We start from the raw sequence: 14,138 nt of genomic DNA on the forward strand, positions 1-14,138 counted from the left end.
AGGGGCGCGGGGATACCGGATACGGGGACAGTTAGGCCCAGCGGCTGGGTCACTGAGACACACGTGGGAGACACGGGTAGAAAAATAGCGTCTGCCTTTATTCAAGTCCTGTTCTCTGCCTCAGGCCCCATCCCGCGTCCCGTCCCCGGGGCCCGGAAGCAGCTGTCCAGGGCGGGCTGCAGGGCCCGGGATACCTGCTCCGCTCTCTCCGCGAGCCGCCAGGGGTGGGGGGCTGCGGGGCCCTGCAGGGTCCCCAGGAAGTCGGGCAGCTGTGAGGGCAGTGAGAAGACCGGCACGCTGCGGAACAGGGCGGGCACGGCGTCCGGGGACAGCAGTCTGTCGAAGTAGGCCCCGACGTAGCGGCCGGGCGCCCGACCTTGCAAGAAGTCTGGCAGCAAGCAGCTGAGCGAGGCGGCGAAGGCGTCGTGCGGGCCGTGAGCCCCGGGCGCCGACGTCGCGTCCTGCAGCCATTCGCGGCACAGCGCCACGGCCCCGGGCGAGAAGAGCAGGACCACCACGCCGCCCTCCTGCAGGGTCTGGCGCCGCTGCGCGTGGAACCAGGCCAGGGGCCCCTGCGCACTCAGTTCGCGGCGGCTCCACAGGTCCACGGCCACGCGCAGCGGCAGCTGGAACAGCGCCGAAGCCAGGGCGCCCACCAGGCGCTCGAAGCCAGCGTCGTCGGCGGAGTAGAGGAGCAGGGCCGCGCGGCCCCTGGCGGCCGCTGTTGGAAAGAACAGAGCCGGAGCGGAGACGTGAGCTGGCCCGAGGCCCGGCCCTCTGGGGGCCGCCCCCCCGCCCGGAGCTGGCTCACACTCACCCCCCGTGCGGACGTCCTCCTTCAAGAGCCTCAGCCACCCTGTGAGGGGAGAGGAGCGGAGGCAGCCGGTGAGCCCAGCCGCCGCCGTCTCCTGGCCAGCTCCCAGGTCCACTCGAGTCCTGCCCCTGGGGAATGGGGAGCCGGGAAGCGCTCACCTTTCACGTGGTTCTTTTTGAGGAGGAGGAGAAGGAAAAGCACAGCGGCCAAGAGTAAGCAGGCCAGCCAGACCAGGGCCCAGCGCCGGTGGATGTCTAGGAGACCCAGGGGAGAAGACAGGCTTGTTAGAGACCCCCGCTTCACGAAGGAGAAAAACGAGGCTCAGGGAAGTGAAGAGATTTGCCCGAAGTCCACAGCTCACAGGGTCAGTGTATGAACATAGATCCATTTACTTGGGTGACCTTGGATAAGTGACTTCCCCTTCTGCCTCAGTTCACCTCTAAAATTGGGATAACAATAGTGTCTACTTCACAGGATTGCTGTGAGGACTACATATATTAATACACATAAAGCACTGAACAGAGCGCTGGGCACAATAAGTGCTCAAATGTCAGCTAAGGTTATTGACCCCTAAGGGACTTCCCTGGTGGTCCAGTGGCTAAGGCACCGTGATCCCAATGCAGGGGGCCTGGCTTGGATCCCTGGTCAGGAAACTACATCCCACGTGCCCAACTAAGAGTTCACATTCTGCAACTAAAGATCCCGCATGCCGCAGTGAAGATCCCACGTGCCACAACTAAGATCCAGCGCAGCCAAACACATCAATAAATAAATAAATAAATGTTTTTTAAAAAAAGATTATTGCCCCCCTAAGCCTAGCGTTGCTGGACCCTTGACCTCACTCTCTTGGATGACTGCAACAGCCTTCTAACTGGTGCTCCTGACTCCTTCTTGCCTCTAATTCATTACAACATGGCAGCCCCAGAGATCTTTTTTTTTTTTTAATAAATGTATTTATTTATTTTTGGCTGCGTTGGGCCTCTGTTGCTGCATGCAGGCTTTCCCTAGTTGCGGCGTGCAGGGGGCTACTCTTCATCGCAGTGTGCGGGCTTCTCGTTGCGGTGGCTTCTCTTGTTGCAGAGCATGGGCTCTACATGTGTGGGCTTCAGTAGTTGTGCAGGGTCAGTACTTGTGGCGCACGGGCTTAGTTGCTTCGCGGCATGTGGGATCTTCCCGGACCAGGGCTCGACCCCGTGTCCCCTGCATTGGCTGGTGGATTCTTAACCACTGTGCCACCAGGGAAATCCCCCGAGAGATCTTTTTAAAATACAAATTTGGGGGCTTCCCTGGTGGCACAGTGGTTAAGAATCCACCAGCCAATGCAGGGGACACGGGGTCGAGCCCTGGTCCGGGAAGATCCCACATGCCCGTGCGCCACAAGTACTGAGCCTGTGCTCTAGAGCCCACAAGCCACAACTACTGAGCCTGCACTCCACAACTACTGAAGCCCTCGCTCCTAGAGCCCGTGTGCTCTGCAACAAGAGAAGCCACCGCAATAAGAAGCCCACACACCTCAATGAAGAGTAGCCCCCGCTTGCCACAGCTGAGAAAGCCTGCACGCAGCAGCAACGAAGACCCAATGCAGCAAAAAATAAATAAATAAATAATAGATAAATTTATTTTAAAAAAATACAAATTTGATTATAGCCTTTTGGGAAGCTCCTGCTACTCTTAACATAAAATCCAAATTGCTTACATCGGCTCCCAAGGTCCTACATGACCCTTGCATCCTAATCTCATGACAGAGGCCTATTTCTCAAAACCCTCCAGCCACATTGGCTACCTTGGAGTTCCTCAAAAAAGCACCCCAGAGTCTTCACAAAAATGCATCTCTTCCCCCTTCATCTAGCTCAGCCTTCAGAGTTCACCTCCAACCTTTCCCCTGAACTAGGTCAGGTCCCCATTATATGCATTCAGGGCTTTGGACACTTTTATAGTGAATGCTTCAATAGCCCACACTTCCTAAATGATTGTTTAGCTAATGTCTTTCTAGCTTCTATGGCTGGCATGGGGACAGGGAATGTGTCTCTTTGGTGATGCAGGGATCCCTGCAAGCGCCCCTTGTGGTGTTTGAATTAATGAAGGAATGACCCTCTGATTGAAAGGCTAAGGCCATTGTGTATGCTCCCCCAGGAATGGTCCCTGTCAAGGTTCCAGCTCCTGGAACAGAGAAGAAGGGCAGTTCTTGTAATACTCACACTTTTCCATGGGGCAGGCCCATAGTGCTCCCACGTCATCGTCCCACAGCTGTAAGACACAAACAAAACCAAATCCAGAGCCCCCAGCTTGGTGTTCAACACCCATCAAGTCTGGTCCCAAATTTCCAGCCTCAGCTATGCATATTTCACACACACACACACAGCAGCCACAAGCTGCTCTGCCTTTGCTTATGCTGTGTCTTATTTCCTGGACTGTACCTTCCTACGGGTGCCAGATTGGGCCCACATGAAAAGACCATTCCTTGAATCTCTCCCTGGAACCCAAAGCTTAGCACATTGGTTATTAGCTGTCTTAACCCAATGGTTATCTCTTCGCTGGTCTCTCCAGCCATGAGCAACTTGGGGACAGGAACTATGCTTCTTCAACTCTTAGCTTCCCCGGGGCTGGACACAAAATAAGCACACACAGATGGTGGGTGGATGCTAGAGGGACAATGAGGAGGCCCCTGCCCCTGAAGAGTGACAGTTTTCCTGCTAGGCACAGGAAGAGGTAGAAGAGGTTGAAGACAGGGTTTGAGGCCTGTTGCCTTTGGGCATCGGGGAGGGCCCTCCTGCCACCTACTCACCTGAAGACACTGGCCTGACCGCACATCTTGTAGTAACGGCCCTCCAAGACGAGCTGCCCTCTGCGAAGCCAAGGGATGGGTGCTGTCACCTAGAGGCACAACACCTAGGAGGCCACCAGGCTACAGCTGGGCAGAATAGTAGGGGGGAGGGTCTGGGAGACTTTTGAGAGGCCACTGAGAACAAGGCCCAGGTCTGAGTTACCCCTATATTCCCAGAGACCAGCACAGGGCCTGGCACAGAGGAGGGGAAATTGAATAGTGAAAATTTGAGGCCAGGTTTGAAGTGGAGCTGGAAAGGGACATGAAGGAGGGTCCCCCATCCCTCACCGTGGACGCCCTGCTAAGCAGTGGAGTGCAGCCACTGGGTTCCAAGGCGCAGAGTGATCCGTTGTCCTGGGGGCCTCGTGTCTCCACCAGCAGTATGTCATCCTTGAGGGGCCCCAGGGAGTCTGGAAAGGGTGAGAGCCCACTCTCAGTGAGACCCAACCTGGTTGAGGGCTGCCACTCCCCTGCCCCATGCCTGACTTTCACCCCCAGGAGCTGGCACTTCCAGGGTCCACCCCTATTGCAGTGGCCCTGCCCCAGCCTCCCCCAGGTCCCACTCACCAGCCCACAAACACTCTTGTAGCTCCTGCTTCTCCCAGGTGCTCACCTGCTCAGAAGGGGCCAGGGTTAGGGGCACGAGGAAAAGCAAAAGCTGAGGCCAGAACAACCAGAAGAGAAGGGACAGACAAGGGGAAGCCTGTCAGGTTGGGGGGCGGGGTCTGGACTCTGGACCTGACCTTAGGCAGATCTGGGTTCAAGGCTGAGTAATTAGGAATCACTCCATCTTTCTCAGCCTCAGCCTTGTGAGGTCATCTGTGCTAAAAGGGCTTACGGCTGTAAATTAACTCTTCAGTTCTGACAGAACACTTTATACACTCCCTTCTCACCTAAACACCTTCTCAAAGAGGCTTCATCTGACTGCCCCTCTTGAAATTGCAACTCCAGCCCTCCTTTATCCTTCCCCACCTGTTCCTATAGTATTTATAGACAATTTTAACATATTGTATAATTTACTTATTATGCTTGTTGTCTGCCTTTTTCCATTACAACATGAACTCTTTAAGGGTGGGAACATTTATTGGTTTTATTCACTGACATATTTATTCCAAGAGCCTAAAACAGTGCCTGAAACATAATAGCTCAATAAATCTGGAATTAATATTTTTATAACTACCCTTTGAAGTTATAAAGCAACCCATTTCTACAGGAAGAGAAATAGGATAATTATAGCAATAATCAAAGCAGTTAACACTTATTGAGAATTTAGTTTGTGCCCATTGCTAAGGTGAAGCACTTGTTTAATCTTCATAACCACTCTATGAAGTATTCAATAGTTACTATTATCATCCCCATTAAACAGATGAGGAGACTGATATTCAGAGAGGTGAAGTGCCCAGGGTCCCACGCCATGCACTGGTAAAGTAAACAGTGGAACTCCTAAAGAGGAAGCTGGTAACCACTTTGCTCCAGGGACCCAAGGATAAAGTGGATTCAGAAGACAGTGACTGTCTGGGAGTCCGCGGAGGTCCTGACCCCAAGCCCGGCTCTCTGGCACCCCTTTCTTGCCTGGACACAGATGTTGGGGTGGCCTTTCAGCAATGGAAACTCAAGAGCCTTCTGTGGAAAGAGGGTAATGAGTGGGGTCATTGACTTTGGGCCCCTAGGTTCCCCTTCCTTCCCCAACCACGGGAACCTCCTGCCGCTTCGCTTACGTTCACAGTGACATTCTCTCGGGGCAGCGGTGGGACCAGCGGCTGGCAGGGGCCCCCGTCCGGTGCCTGCCAGCACAGTGTGGCCTCAGCGGGTACTGAGCACGGCACATCCAGCCGCCAGGCCCGCGGGGGCAGCAGCTGCAGCCGGGCGGCACGCCAAAGGTTCCGGTGTGCACGGGGGTCTGCAGGGAGAGGGTCTGGTTACTGCCTGCCGGCAGGTCCCGCCCACACCACTCCCGCCTTGGCAGAGCCGGTCCACTCACCCTCCCTAAACGGGCAGACGCTGGTCCTGACAGAGTCGGGCTCCAGACGCCACACCTAGAAAGGAAACGGGGCTCCACAGGTCAGTTCAACCCAGCCAGCACCCTGCTAAGCCCTGGGGATGCATTCACTCAGCCCATACAGTCAGCACTCCTTGGCCCTCTGTATTCGCTGTTCTGCATCCTCGGATCAAAAATATTCCAGGGAAAAAAATTCCAGAAAGTTGCAAAAAGCAAAACTTGGATTTGCCTGCAGGAAACTGTTTACATAGCATTTACATTGTATTAGGTATTATAAACAATCTAGAAATGATTTCAGGTATACAGGAGTATGTGAGTAGGTTATGTGTAAATACTACACCATTTTATATTATATAAAGGACTTGAGCATCTGCAGATTTTGGTATCCACAGAGATCCTGGAACTAATCCCTCTGGGATACTGGATATGGAAGGAGGATGTATTTCACCAACATATGCCCAAGTCTTTTTGCCCTTTACAAGGCCCTAGAATTGCACAGATTTATTCTTCCAGCAAACCCTATGCCAACATCTGGCAACATCTTCACTCGACAAATTTTTAATGAGTACTTACTATGTGTCTTAGCACTATGGTAGGCACAGGGACTTTTAACAATTAAATCCACAATCACTTTGTGAGAACCTACTTAGCACAGGTTCTCAGCACAGCGTTAAGGACACGTCCATTTATTCTCCATTTTTTCTTCCAATAGACTTTTTTTTTTTTTGGTTGCGTTGGGTCTTCATTGTTGCGTGCGGGCTTTCTCTAGTTGAGGCGAGCGGGGGGCAACTCTTCATTGTGGTGCACGGGCTTCTCGTTGTGGTGGGTTCTCTTGTTGCCGAGCAGGGGCTCTAGGCGCACAGGCTTCAGTAGCTGCGGCTCGCGGGCTCTAGAGCGCAGGCTCAGTAGTTGTGGTGCATGGGCTTAGTTGCTTCATGGCATGTGGGATCTTCCCGGACCAGAGATCGAACCCGTGTCCTCTGCACTGGCAGGTGGATTCTTAACCACTGTGCCACCAGGGAAGTACCCAATAGACTTTTTAAGTGCACCCATTCTTGGCTTAGCCCTGTTCTAAGCACTAGAGATAATATATTAATTTATAAAACAAATGTATAAGAGCACCTACTACGTAGCAGGCATTGGGCTTGGCAGTGAGGACAATTATATCACAGCAAACATTTCATGAGTGTCTGTTATATGTCCTATCACTGTGCTAGGCAGTAGAGTTTCACTCATTCACTCATTCATTCACTTAACAAACTTAATTAGCACCCACTACATACCAGTTATTATGCAAGGCTCTGGAGAAATTACTAAATTTGAATAGATATCATTTCCTTGCCTTCAAGGAAATTACAAATTCACAGTTGTAGTAAGAATAAGACATGTATACAAATTAATAAATCAATCACTCATTTATTGAGGATTTGTGGTATGTAAGAAGAGACAGGTGCCCAAATAAGAAAACAAGTGATAAATGATAAATAGAAAAGAAAAGACAGAAATGCAAGAAGATTTGGAGACAGAAGAGGCCAGGAGGTTGGGCAAAAGCTTTGGTAAAGAGGTGACTGGAAGGACTGGGGTGTATGGAAAAGAAGGATTGGGGTGTATGGAAAAGAAGTGAGGGCATTTCAGGTAGTGGGAATGAGAGACATTAATGTCAGAGGTAAAACAGATGGGACCTGATGACCAATTCAATGTATAATCAGAGGGAGAATATATTATTATAACATATATAAGCCGGAAGTGGCACACTTCCTTATAACAGCCCTGTGAGGCTGGTACTGTTTATTCCCATTTTACTGATAGGAAACAGGCTCAGAGAGGTGAAGTGACTTGTCCAAGTTCACACAGCTAGCAAATGGCAAGTCAGGATTCAAATAAGTCTGAGTTCACAGTGCACGCCCTACTCTCCAGGTGAGCACAAAGAGGGAATTGGAGGAGTAGTGGAAGCCTTCAAGGGGGAGATGACATCTGAAGGGGGCCATGAAGCACAGGTAGAAGTGCTGTGGATAGAGGATCACGAAGAGCATTCAGGGCATGTACAAGCAGAAAACACAGGACGGCAAAGGGAAAGGGAGGGCCAGTCCCCCTAGGGAGCCATAGTTTCCACCTCAAAGAGGAGGGTGGAGGGTGGGGAGACCAGGAAGCTGAGGGCCAACCATCTCACCAGTTCCCTAATCCCTGTCCCCGGGCACCCAGCTGGACTCTGCTCCTACCTGAATACAGAGGCAGGGAACCAGGTCTGTGTGGTTCAAGGTAATGGTCTGCGGCCCAGTCTGTGGGACAAGCAGAAGGAGAGAAGTTGAAGAAGATGAGGAAGAGGAAGGCTGGAAGCCAAAGTTAAGGACACCGGGCAGGTAGCCGTTCCCCCACCAATGTTCCTTGCTTTGGGTGTGGGTGGCTGTGTCCTTTTCAAAGGTGCCCTGTGATAATGCACTTGCAACTTTAGCACAAGCATCGGCCTGCAGTGGGAATGGACTTGGGGAGGGGGAGGCCTCACCAGGTTTCTGTGCCACCAGGGTTTTGCAGGGCCTGGGACCTGGTTCCAGTACAGGAAGAGGCCAAAGCGCTGCTCCTCAGGCACATCCAGCACCAGGCGCACGTCGTCGCCGTCTGCAGACACGTTGAGCCAGGTTAGGGCTGCGGAGGAGGCAAAGAGAGAGACTTCCTTCACCTCTTCTGTACACCCAAGCCTGGGTCACACCCACCTACTGCCCCTTTGGAGTTTCCTTCAAAGCCCTTAGACTAGGAGGCCCCTGGAGGGCAGAGCCTGTGTCTCCATGTCAGACCAGACTTCAGCCACAGCCCAGGACTGAACCCATGTAGGCCCCAGTATGGGGTCTGGAGAGGGCTCTTCTCCTGGCTTCTCCCTCTGCAGCCAGAATTACCTGTAACCACTGTAAAATAAATCATTCTCCTCTGCTCAGAACCTTTTGATGGCCCCCACATCACCCCAGAGTAAAAGGCAGAGTCATTACAGTGGCTTGCAAGTCCCTCCCCAGTATGGCTGCTGTGAACACTCTAACCTCATTTCCTAGCACTCTTGTCCTTAATTAACCTGCTTCAGACACATTGTCCTCCTTACTAATACTTAAACACACTAGACACACTCCTGCCTCAGGCCCTTTGCACTGGCTATTCCTTTCACATGGAACCCTCTTCCCTCAGATACCCCATGGCTCCTCCCTCACCTCCTTCAGGTCTTTTGCTCACTGACCACCCCAACTCCCAACCTCTCTATCTCCCTTCCCTGAAATTTCTCCATAGCACTAATAACCATCTAACTTATTGCATATTTCACATCTCCATGTGTTTATTGTGTCCTCCATCACCCCCACCCTGACCCTGACTCCCAGCTTGAACGTCAGTTTTGTCAGTTTTTTTTTTTTTTTAATTGGTTTGTCTCCAGTGCCTAGGGCTATTCCTTGAGCAGGGTAATGACTCAATATCTGCTGAATAAGTGAATCAGTGTCTACCAAATGAATAAAGACATGAAATCCATGATGTGTATCTGTATCCTCAAACCTCTGGTGCTGAGTAGTCTTTAATGAATTACCAAAGAGTCATCAAGCTTAAGTTTAAGAACCCAAATAGAAAATAAAGTTGAAATCATTTGAGTTCAAAAGCATCCCAGTGTTTCTATCTCGATGTGACTGGTAGTTATGCAAATGTATACATATGTAAAAATTAATTGAACTGGACATTAAAATTGGTGCACTTTACACACTTTTCTGTATGTATGTTATACCATGATAAAAAAGAAAATACAAAACAAACAAATGAACAAAACAAAGTCCAAATAGTACATGAAAAAAATCATCAGAACCTTGAGTTTCTTAGCGCTTATTTTATGATTTAATATTATTTTTATTTTAATATATGGGGGCGGGGTGCACCGTAATCTTGACAATGTTTTGGGCCACTAGATGTTCCTGGTACTAATAAATATTTGTTCTAAGAAGTGAGAGATTCACCTTTATATTCTAAATGCCTGGCACTGAGTAAGAGCTACCGCAGTTCTTTTGTGATAAATGAATGAATGAATAAATGAGCTCTGTGAGCCTCTGGGATGTGGCAGCCAGACCTGAAGTTCACTCCAAGGGTCCCTCACACTCCAGATCCACCCCCACCCTCCTCCCAGCCCTGCTGGCCCTAGCTCCTACCCCAGCAGCTCTGAATGTTGTCCCGGACTTCGAGACCCCTGCAGTCTGGGGAGAGATCACAGAAAAGCCTCTAGTGGGGTTGGGGGCAAAGAAAGAACGGGGGCAATCCAACCCATGGGGAGCCCTGGGAAGGGCTCCCTGTCCCCTCAATACCACCCATATCTATTCCAGTGCCCAAAGCACCTTCCCCAGGCACTGGGAAGCATGTCCCCTCAATACCACCCATATCTATTCCAGTGCCCAAAGCACCTTCCCCAGGCACTGGGAAGCAATGTCACCTGGGGAGAGGAGGCATGAGGGACTGACTATGGGTGGCTGGGAGTGAGAGTGCCTGAGAGCGGCTGGGACGAGGAAGGAGGTGAAAGCAGAAGGGCAGTGGCCGGCGGGGAGACAGACTAAGGGGCCAGCACTTGGGGCCCCTCAGGCTGTGGGACCACTTACCAGGCAGCTGCTGTGTGAGATTGAGTTCCTTCTGGTACCGGGGCAGAGTGTAGGACCAGATTCGCACCTCAGCCCCCAGGGCAGCCCCGAAGCAGTCAAATACTACAGAGCCCTGTGAGGAGAGGGTGGTGGAAGGCTGGTGGTATAGGGCTCAAAACTGAGGCTCCTCTCCGTGGTCTGCTCCACTCACCCTCCGCCCTATTCCCAACCAATGACTGTTCATACTGTATGGCCCCCAATTCTGCCGTGAACGTGTCCTCCAAGGCCTCCAGGTCTACAGCCCACGCCCTCAGGAGGGGTGGCAGTAGAGCCAGGATTAATGCCCCCACTCTAGTAGGCCTTGCCTCATCCCTGCTGTTCCAGGTCACGGGCCAAAGCTAAGGTGATCGGAGACCCCAGACCCCAGCACAAATGTGGGAGGCCCTCCCCACAGAAGGCGTTCTCACTCCCAGTGCCTCAGTGGGCCTCATGATTGCCCTGTGAGGGGGACCAGCAGGTGATCTCCCATTATTTTCCAGGTAAGACGATATAGACTGGGGGCTGGGGACAGGAGGGAAGTCAAAGTGTGAGTGACTTGGCCCAAGTGGAGATACATATCCCAACCATGAGCAGCCCCCTGAGGCTGGGAGAAGCTCCGCTGGGGGACAGACATGGTGTATGTGGGGCAGACACGGACAGTATGGCAGGGAATCCGGAAAAGTGGATTCAGCCTACAGACCTCCCCTCTGTAAGCCTCAGCTTCTCTATCTGGAGCATGAAGGCAATAATGTCTAGTTCATGGGGGTAGTTTTGAGGATTACAAAAGAAAGGAAAAATTAAACTTTCTGAGACTCTTTCGTGTTGGGTATTATACCAGGTGTTTTATACATATCAACTCATTTTATTCTCACAACAGCTATATGAGGTAGGACTATTCTTTTTTTTTTGGCCACACCGGGTGGCCTGTGGGATCTTAGTTCCCCAACCAAGGATTGAACCCGGGCCCTCGGCAGTGAAAGCGCAGAATTCCAACCACTGGACCACCAGGGAACTCCCGAGGTAGGGCTGTTCTTTTCCCCACTTTACAGACAGGAAAACTGAGGCATAAAGGACTGAAAGGACTTGCTCAGAGCCCTGCCAGAATCAGGACCTAAAGAGATAATGCACGTGAAAGCACTTCATAAATTCATTATTATTTTGCATACCACAGACTGACCAGGCTGCACGAGGGCAGCAGGCACTTGCACCTCCAGTAGGACGCAGCGGGCAGTAGGGTAGGCCTGGAAGGAGAGCACGACGTGGGCCTGGAGAGAGGCTGTGAGCAACAGGGCAGGGGGTCGGTCAGGCTCAGGGGCCCTGGGCAAGGCTCTGGCGAGGGGCAGTTGGGCCAGCCGGCTTCTCACCGTTCCTAGGCTCCTCGATCGCTGGGTCCTCTGCAATTCCAAACTTCTCTTCATCTTCAGCCTCTTCCCAGTATCCTGGAATGACCCGAGAGCAAGGCTCAGATCTAGCCCCAGCTCTGGCTTTGGGTTCCTTCCAGGAAGCTCAGTGCTAGGAAGCAGAGGCCAGGCTTGGGGCCGGGGGTGTGGGCGGGGAGACCAGTCTGACCTGGGGGGTCCGTTGGCCAGTGTCCTCCAGGAGAATACTGAGGATGCCCTGTGCTTCCTGACAGACACCCTCCCTGGTCTTCGTGCCCACTCCAGACACACTCACATGCACCCATGCCCAGTCATGGGATGACAGGCTCACCATGCACAGCCAAGTGGACGGCCACACGCACACAGAGGTCACAGTCGGTCTCCTTGTAGCACCTTAGCACCAGCTCTGTCTGCAGGCGTGTGGGCACCAGCACGGGGCCTGGGGCAGACACGAGGCTCCCAGGCAGGCAGAGCACGTCACCATCTGTGTGTGAAGGGTGGGGTGGGAGCTGAAGCTTCTCAGACCCAGAATCTGGTTGTACCTGACACCCCCAGAGGGCCAAGGAGCTTTGGGCTCTTCCTGGGCTGAGGGCAGGTGGTGAGGGCATGGGACTGAACAGCTCCCCTCCCTTCTGCCCACCTGGGAAGATCTTTCCTCTCTAAAAGTAGGGCTACTTACCCCAGAGGTGGCAGGAAAGGCCCTGGGAAGGAGGTAAAGACAAGTTAGAGTTTATGCGTCCAAATCTAACCATCTTTTCCTGAGGCCCCCCCACCCGCCTACCTCTTTCTAGGGCTCCCTTTTCCAAGTCCCTCCCAGAAGAGCTCAGGCCCAGCTCTTGCCCCCTCCCCATTCTTCTCTTACCCCATCAGCACCCGACAGACCAGCCAGGGCAGTTCTGACAGTGACGGCAGCGGCAGGAGCCAGGCTAGGGCCTCATTGGCCGCAGACCGAGCCCTGAGCCTTCCTCAACACTCCTGCGGCCCCAGACTCACCTGAGAGCAGCGGGCAGTGTCCTGAGGCCCCACAACCCTCTCTAGAGAGAGGACCGCAGGGTTTCGGCCCAGTGCCAAGGACAGAAAGAACCAGGGCACAGGCATCTTCCACGTGCCAGGCAGCACCCAGGCCTGAGGCCCTGTCCTGCCCCCCCCCCGAAGGGGGGCTGACACCACACCTCGTCTCCCACTCAGCTGCGTGCCTGCGGGTAGGAGAGGCCGGAATCCCTCCCCAGTCTCGGGGTCCCGGCGCTGGGCCGCTTGCGCACGCCCTCTCCCAGGAGTCCTGACTCCCATCCAGTCCCTGCCACAGTGCTTTCGTTTTGGCTCCTGGCAGGCAGCCGGCTGTTCCCGCCCCGCCCGGTCCCTCCCACCAACACCAGGCCTGGGAGCCAGCAGTCTGGACCGGAGTGGTAGCCTCACTCCCTCCCTCTTTTCCTCTCCTCCTCTTCCCCTCCTCCTCCTTCTCTGCTGACACCTGGCTGGGAGGGGCCCCTGAAGAGGGTGGTGGCTTAATGGCTGAGTAAGGGAGTTCTTACTCACTCTGAGTGTTCCTAAGGAGGAAGTGTCCATCGAGACAACCAAGGCCCTATGCAATCCTGGGGCATTTGCACTTCCCATGTGACTCTGGGGTCTTGGTGTCCATGGGGCCCCTCTTACTGGCCACCCCAGGTCCCTTCAGACATTCCTCTTGGGCCTCATTGTAGGACCTCTAAAGACAGGGACAAGGGGCACCATAACGTGAGCTTTTCACCACTTCCCAGCCTATGCTCAAGTGAGGGGTGGGGGGGATGGGACCCAGGACCCAGAGCCAGGAAGACAGGGTCCTATTTGTGCTGTTGCCATGGGCTGGCTGCGTGACTGTGGACCCACACCACCTTTCTGAACCTGTGTTTTCCTCTCTTCTCTCTGAAGAATCACAGTGAGGATCAAGGAAATTTCCAGGGAGACATCGCTTGTGAGAATATGACAGACATGGATGTGGATTTGGGCCCAGAAAATGATGCATAACAACCGCCAGGCAGGGTCTTGCTGACCCTTCCCCCAACTCAGCACCCTGGGCACACTGGAAAAGCACCTTGTGTTTCTGTTTATCCATCATGTTCATCTTTATTCAACTTTCTCTATCTCAATCTCCACTGTCCCACCTTTGCCCCCATCACCCAGGACCAAAGTCTCCTTCCCTGGGTCCAGAGCCCTCCCTCCCTCCCTTCCTCCCACTCTGGGCAGGGCCCCGGTCTGGAAAAGGGGGATCCCTGGCTCCCAAAGGGGTTTTCTGTCCCCCTACCCCCTCTGCAGCCGCCTCCCACTCAGAGCTGCCATGTCTCCTGCCTCCCCAACCCCTGTCCCAACCTCTCTGGCCTGGACTGGAGCACGTGCAGACTATTCTCCGGAATTTCAGAGAGAGGAAGTGGGACGATCCCCCACTCACAACAGCACTGAGGTCAGAGGAGTTCTCGGGAAAGAGTGACTCTCCCTGGGGGTTCTGAGGGAGAGAACCCTC

General features: G+C 53.1%; 1 protein-coding gene across 6 annotated transcripts; it reads right to left on the reverse strand.

Moving 5' to 3' along the window:
• Nucleotides 1-77: 77 nt before the first annotated feature.
• On the reverse strand, nt 78-12,987 carry IL17RC (interleukin 17 receptor C). 6 transcript variants are annotated; one of them, XM_082638587.1, is made up of 19 exons: nt 12,635-12,987; nt 12,321-12,342; nt 11,973-12,125; nt 11,627-11,701; nt 11,429-11,538; nt 10,245-10,356; nt 9,804-9,848; nt 8,141-8,280; nt 7,857-7,916; nt 5,620-5,674; nt 5,357-5,538; nt 5,211-5,261; nt 4,206-4,251; nt 3,927-4,048; nt 3,600-3,659; nt 3,013-3,061; nt 973-1,068; nt 818-856; nt 78-721 (listed from the first exon to the last, which is right to left on the reverse strand). In XM_082638587.1, the coding sequence occupies exons 1-19, from the start codon at nt 12,929-12,931 to the stop codon at nt 102-104; spliced, it is 2,334 nt and encodes a 777-aa protein (XP_082494713.1). In that variant the 5' UTR covers nt 12,932-12,987; the 3' UTR covers nt 78-101. The 6 variants fall into 6 exon arrangements, with proteins under 6 accessions (XP_082494713.1, XP_082494715.1, XP_082494714.1 ...); XM_082638589.1 differs by having other exon boundaries at nt 5,211-5,258; nt 12,635-12,976; XM_082638588.1 differs by lacking the exon at nt 818-856.
• Between the last annotated feature and the right edge of the window lie 1,151 nt (nt 12,988-14,138).

This window comes from Mesoplodon mirus, assembly GCF_964341445.2.
Source record: "Mesoplodon mirus genome assembly, chromosome: 12".
In the NCBI taxonomy this organism is placed as follows: domain Eukaryota; kingdom Metazoa; phylum Chordata; class Mammalia; order Artiodactyla; family Ziphiidae; genus Mesoplodon; species Mesoplodon mirus.

Excerpts from the sequence above, each read along its gene's own strand:
- IL17RC (XM_082638587.1), bottom strand. The coding sequence starts at position 12,931 with ATGGGAGTCAGGACTCCTGGGAGAGGGCGTGCGCAAGCGGCCCAGCGC. Across the intron at positions 4,049-4,205 it reads ACAAGAGTGTTTGTGGGCTG|ACTCCCTGGGGCCCCTCAAG; the intron begins GTGAGTGGGACC and ends CACCCTTTCCAG. Across the intron at positions 3,062-3,599 it reads GGTCAGGCCAGTGTCTTCAG|CTGTGGGACGATGACGTGGG; the intron begins GTGAGTAGGTGG and ends TGTGTCTTACAG.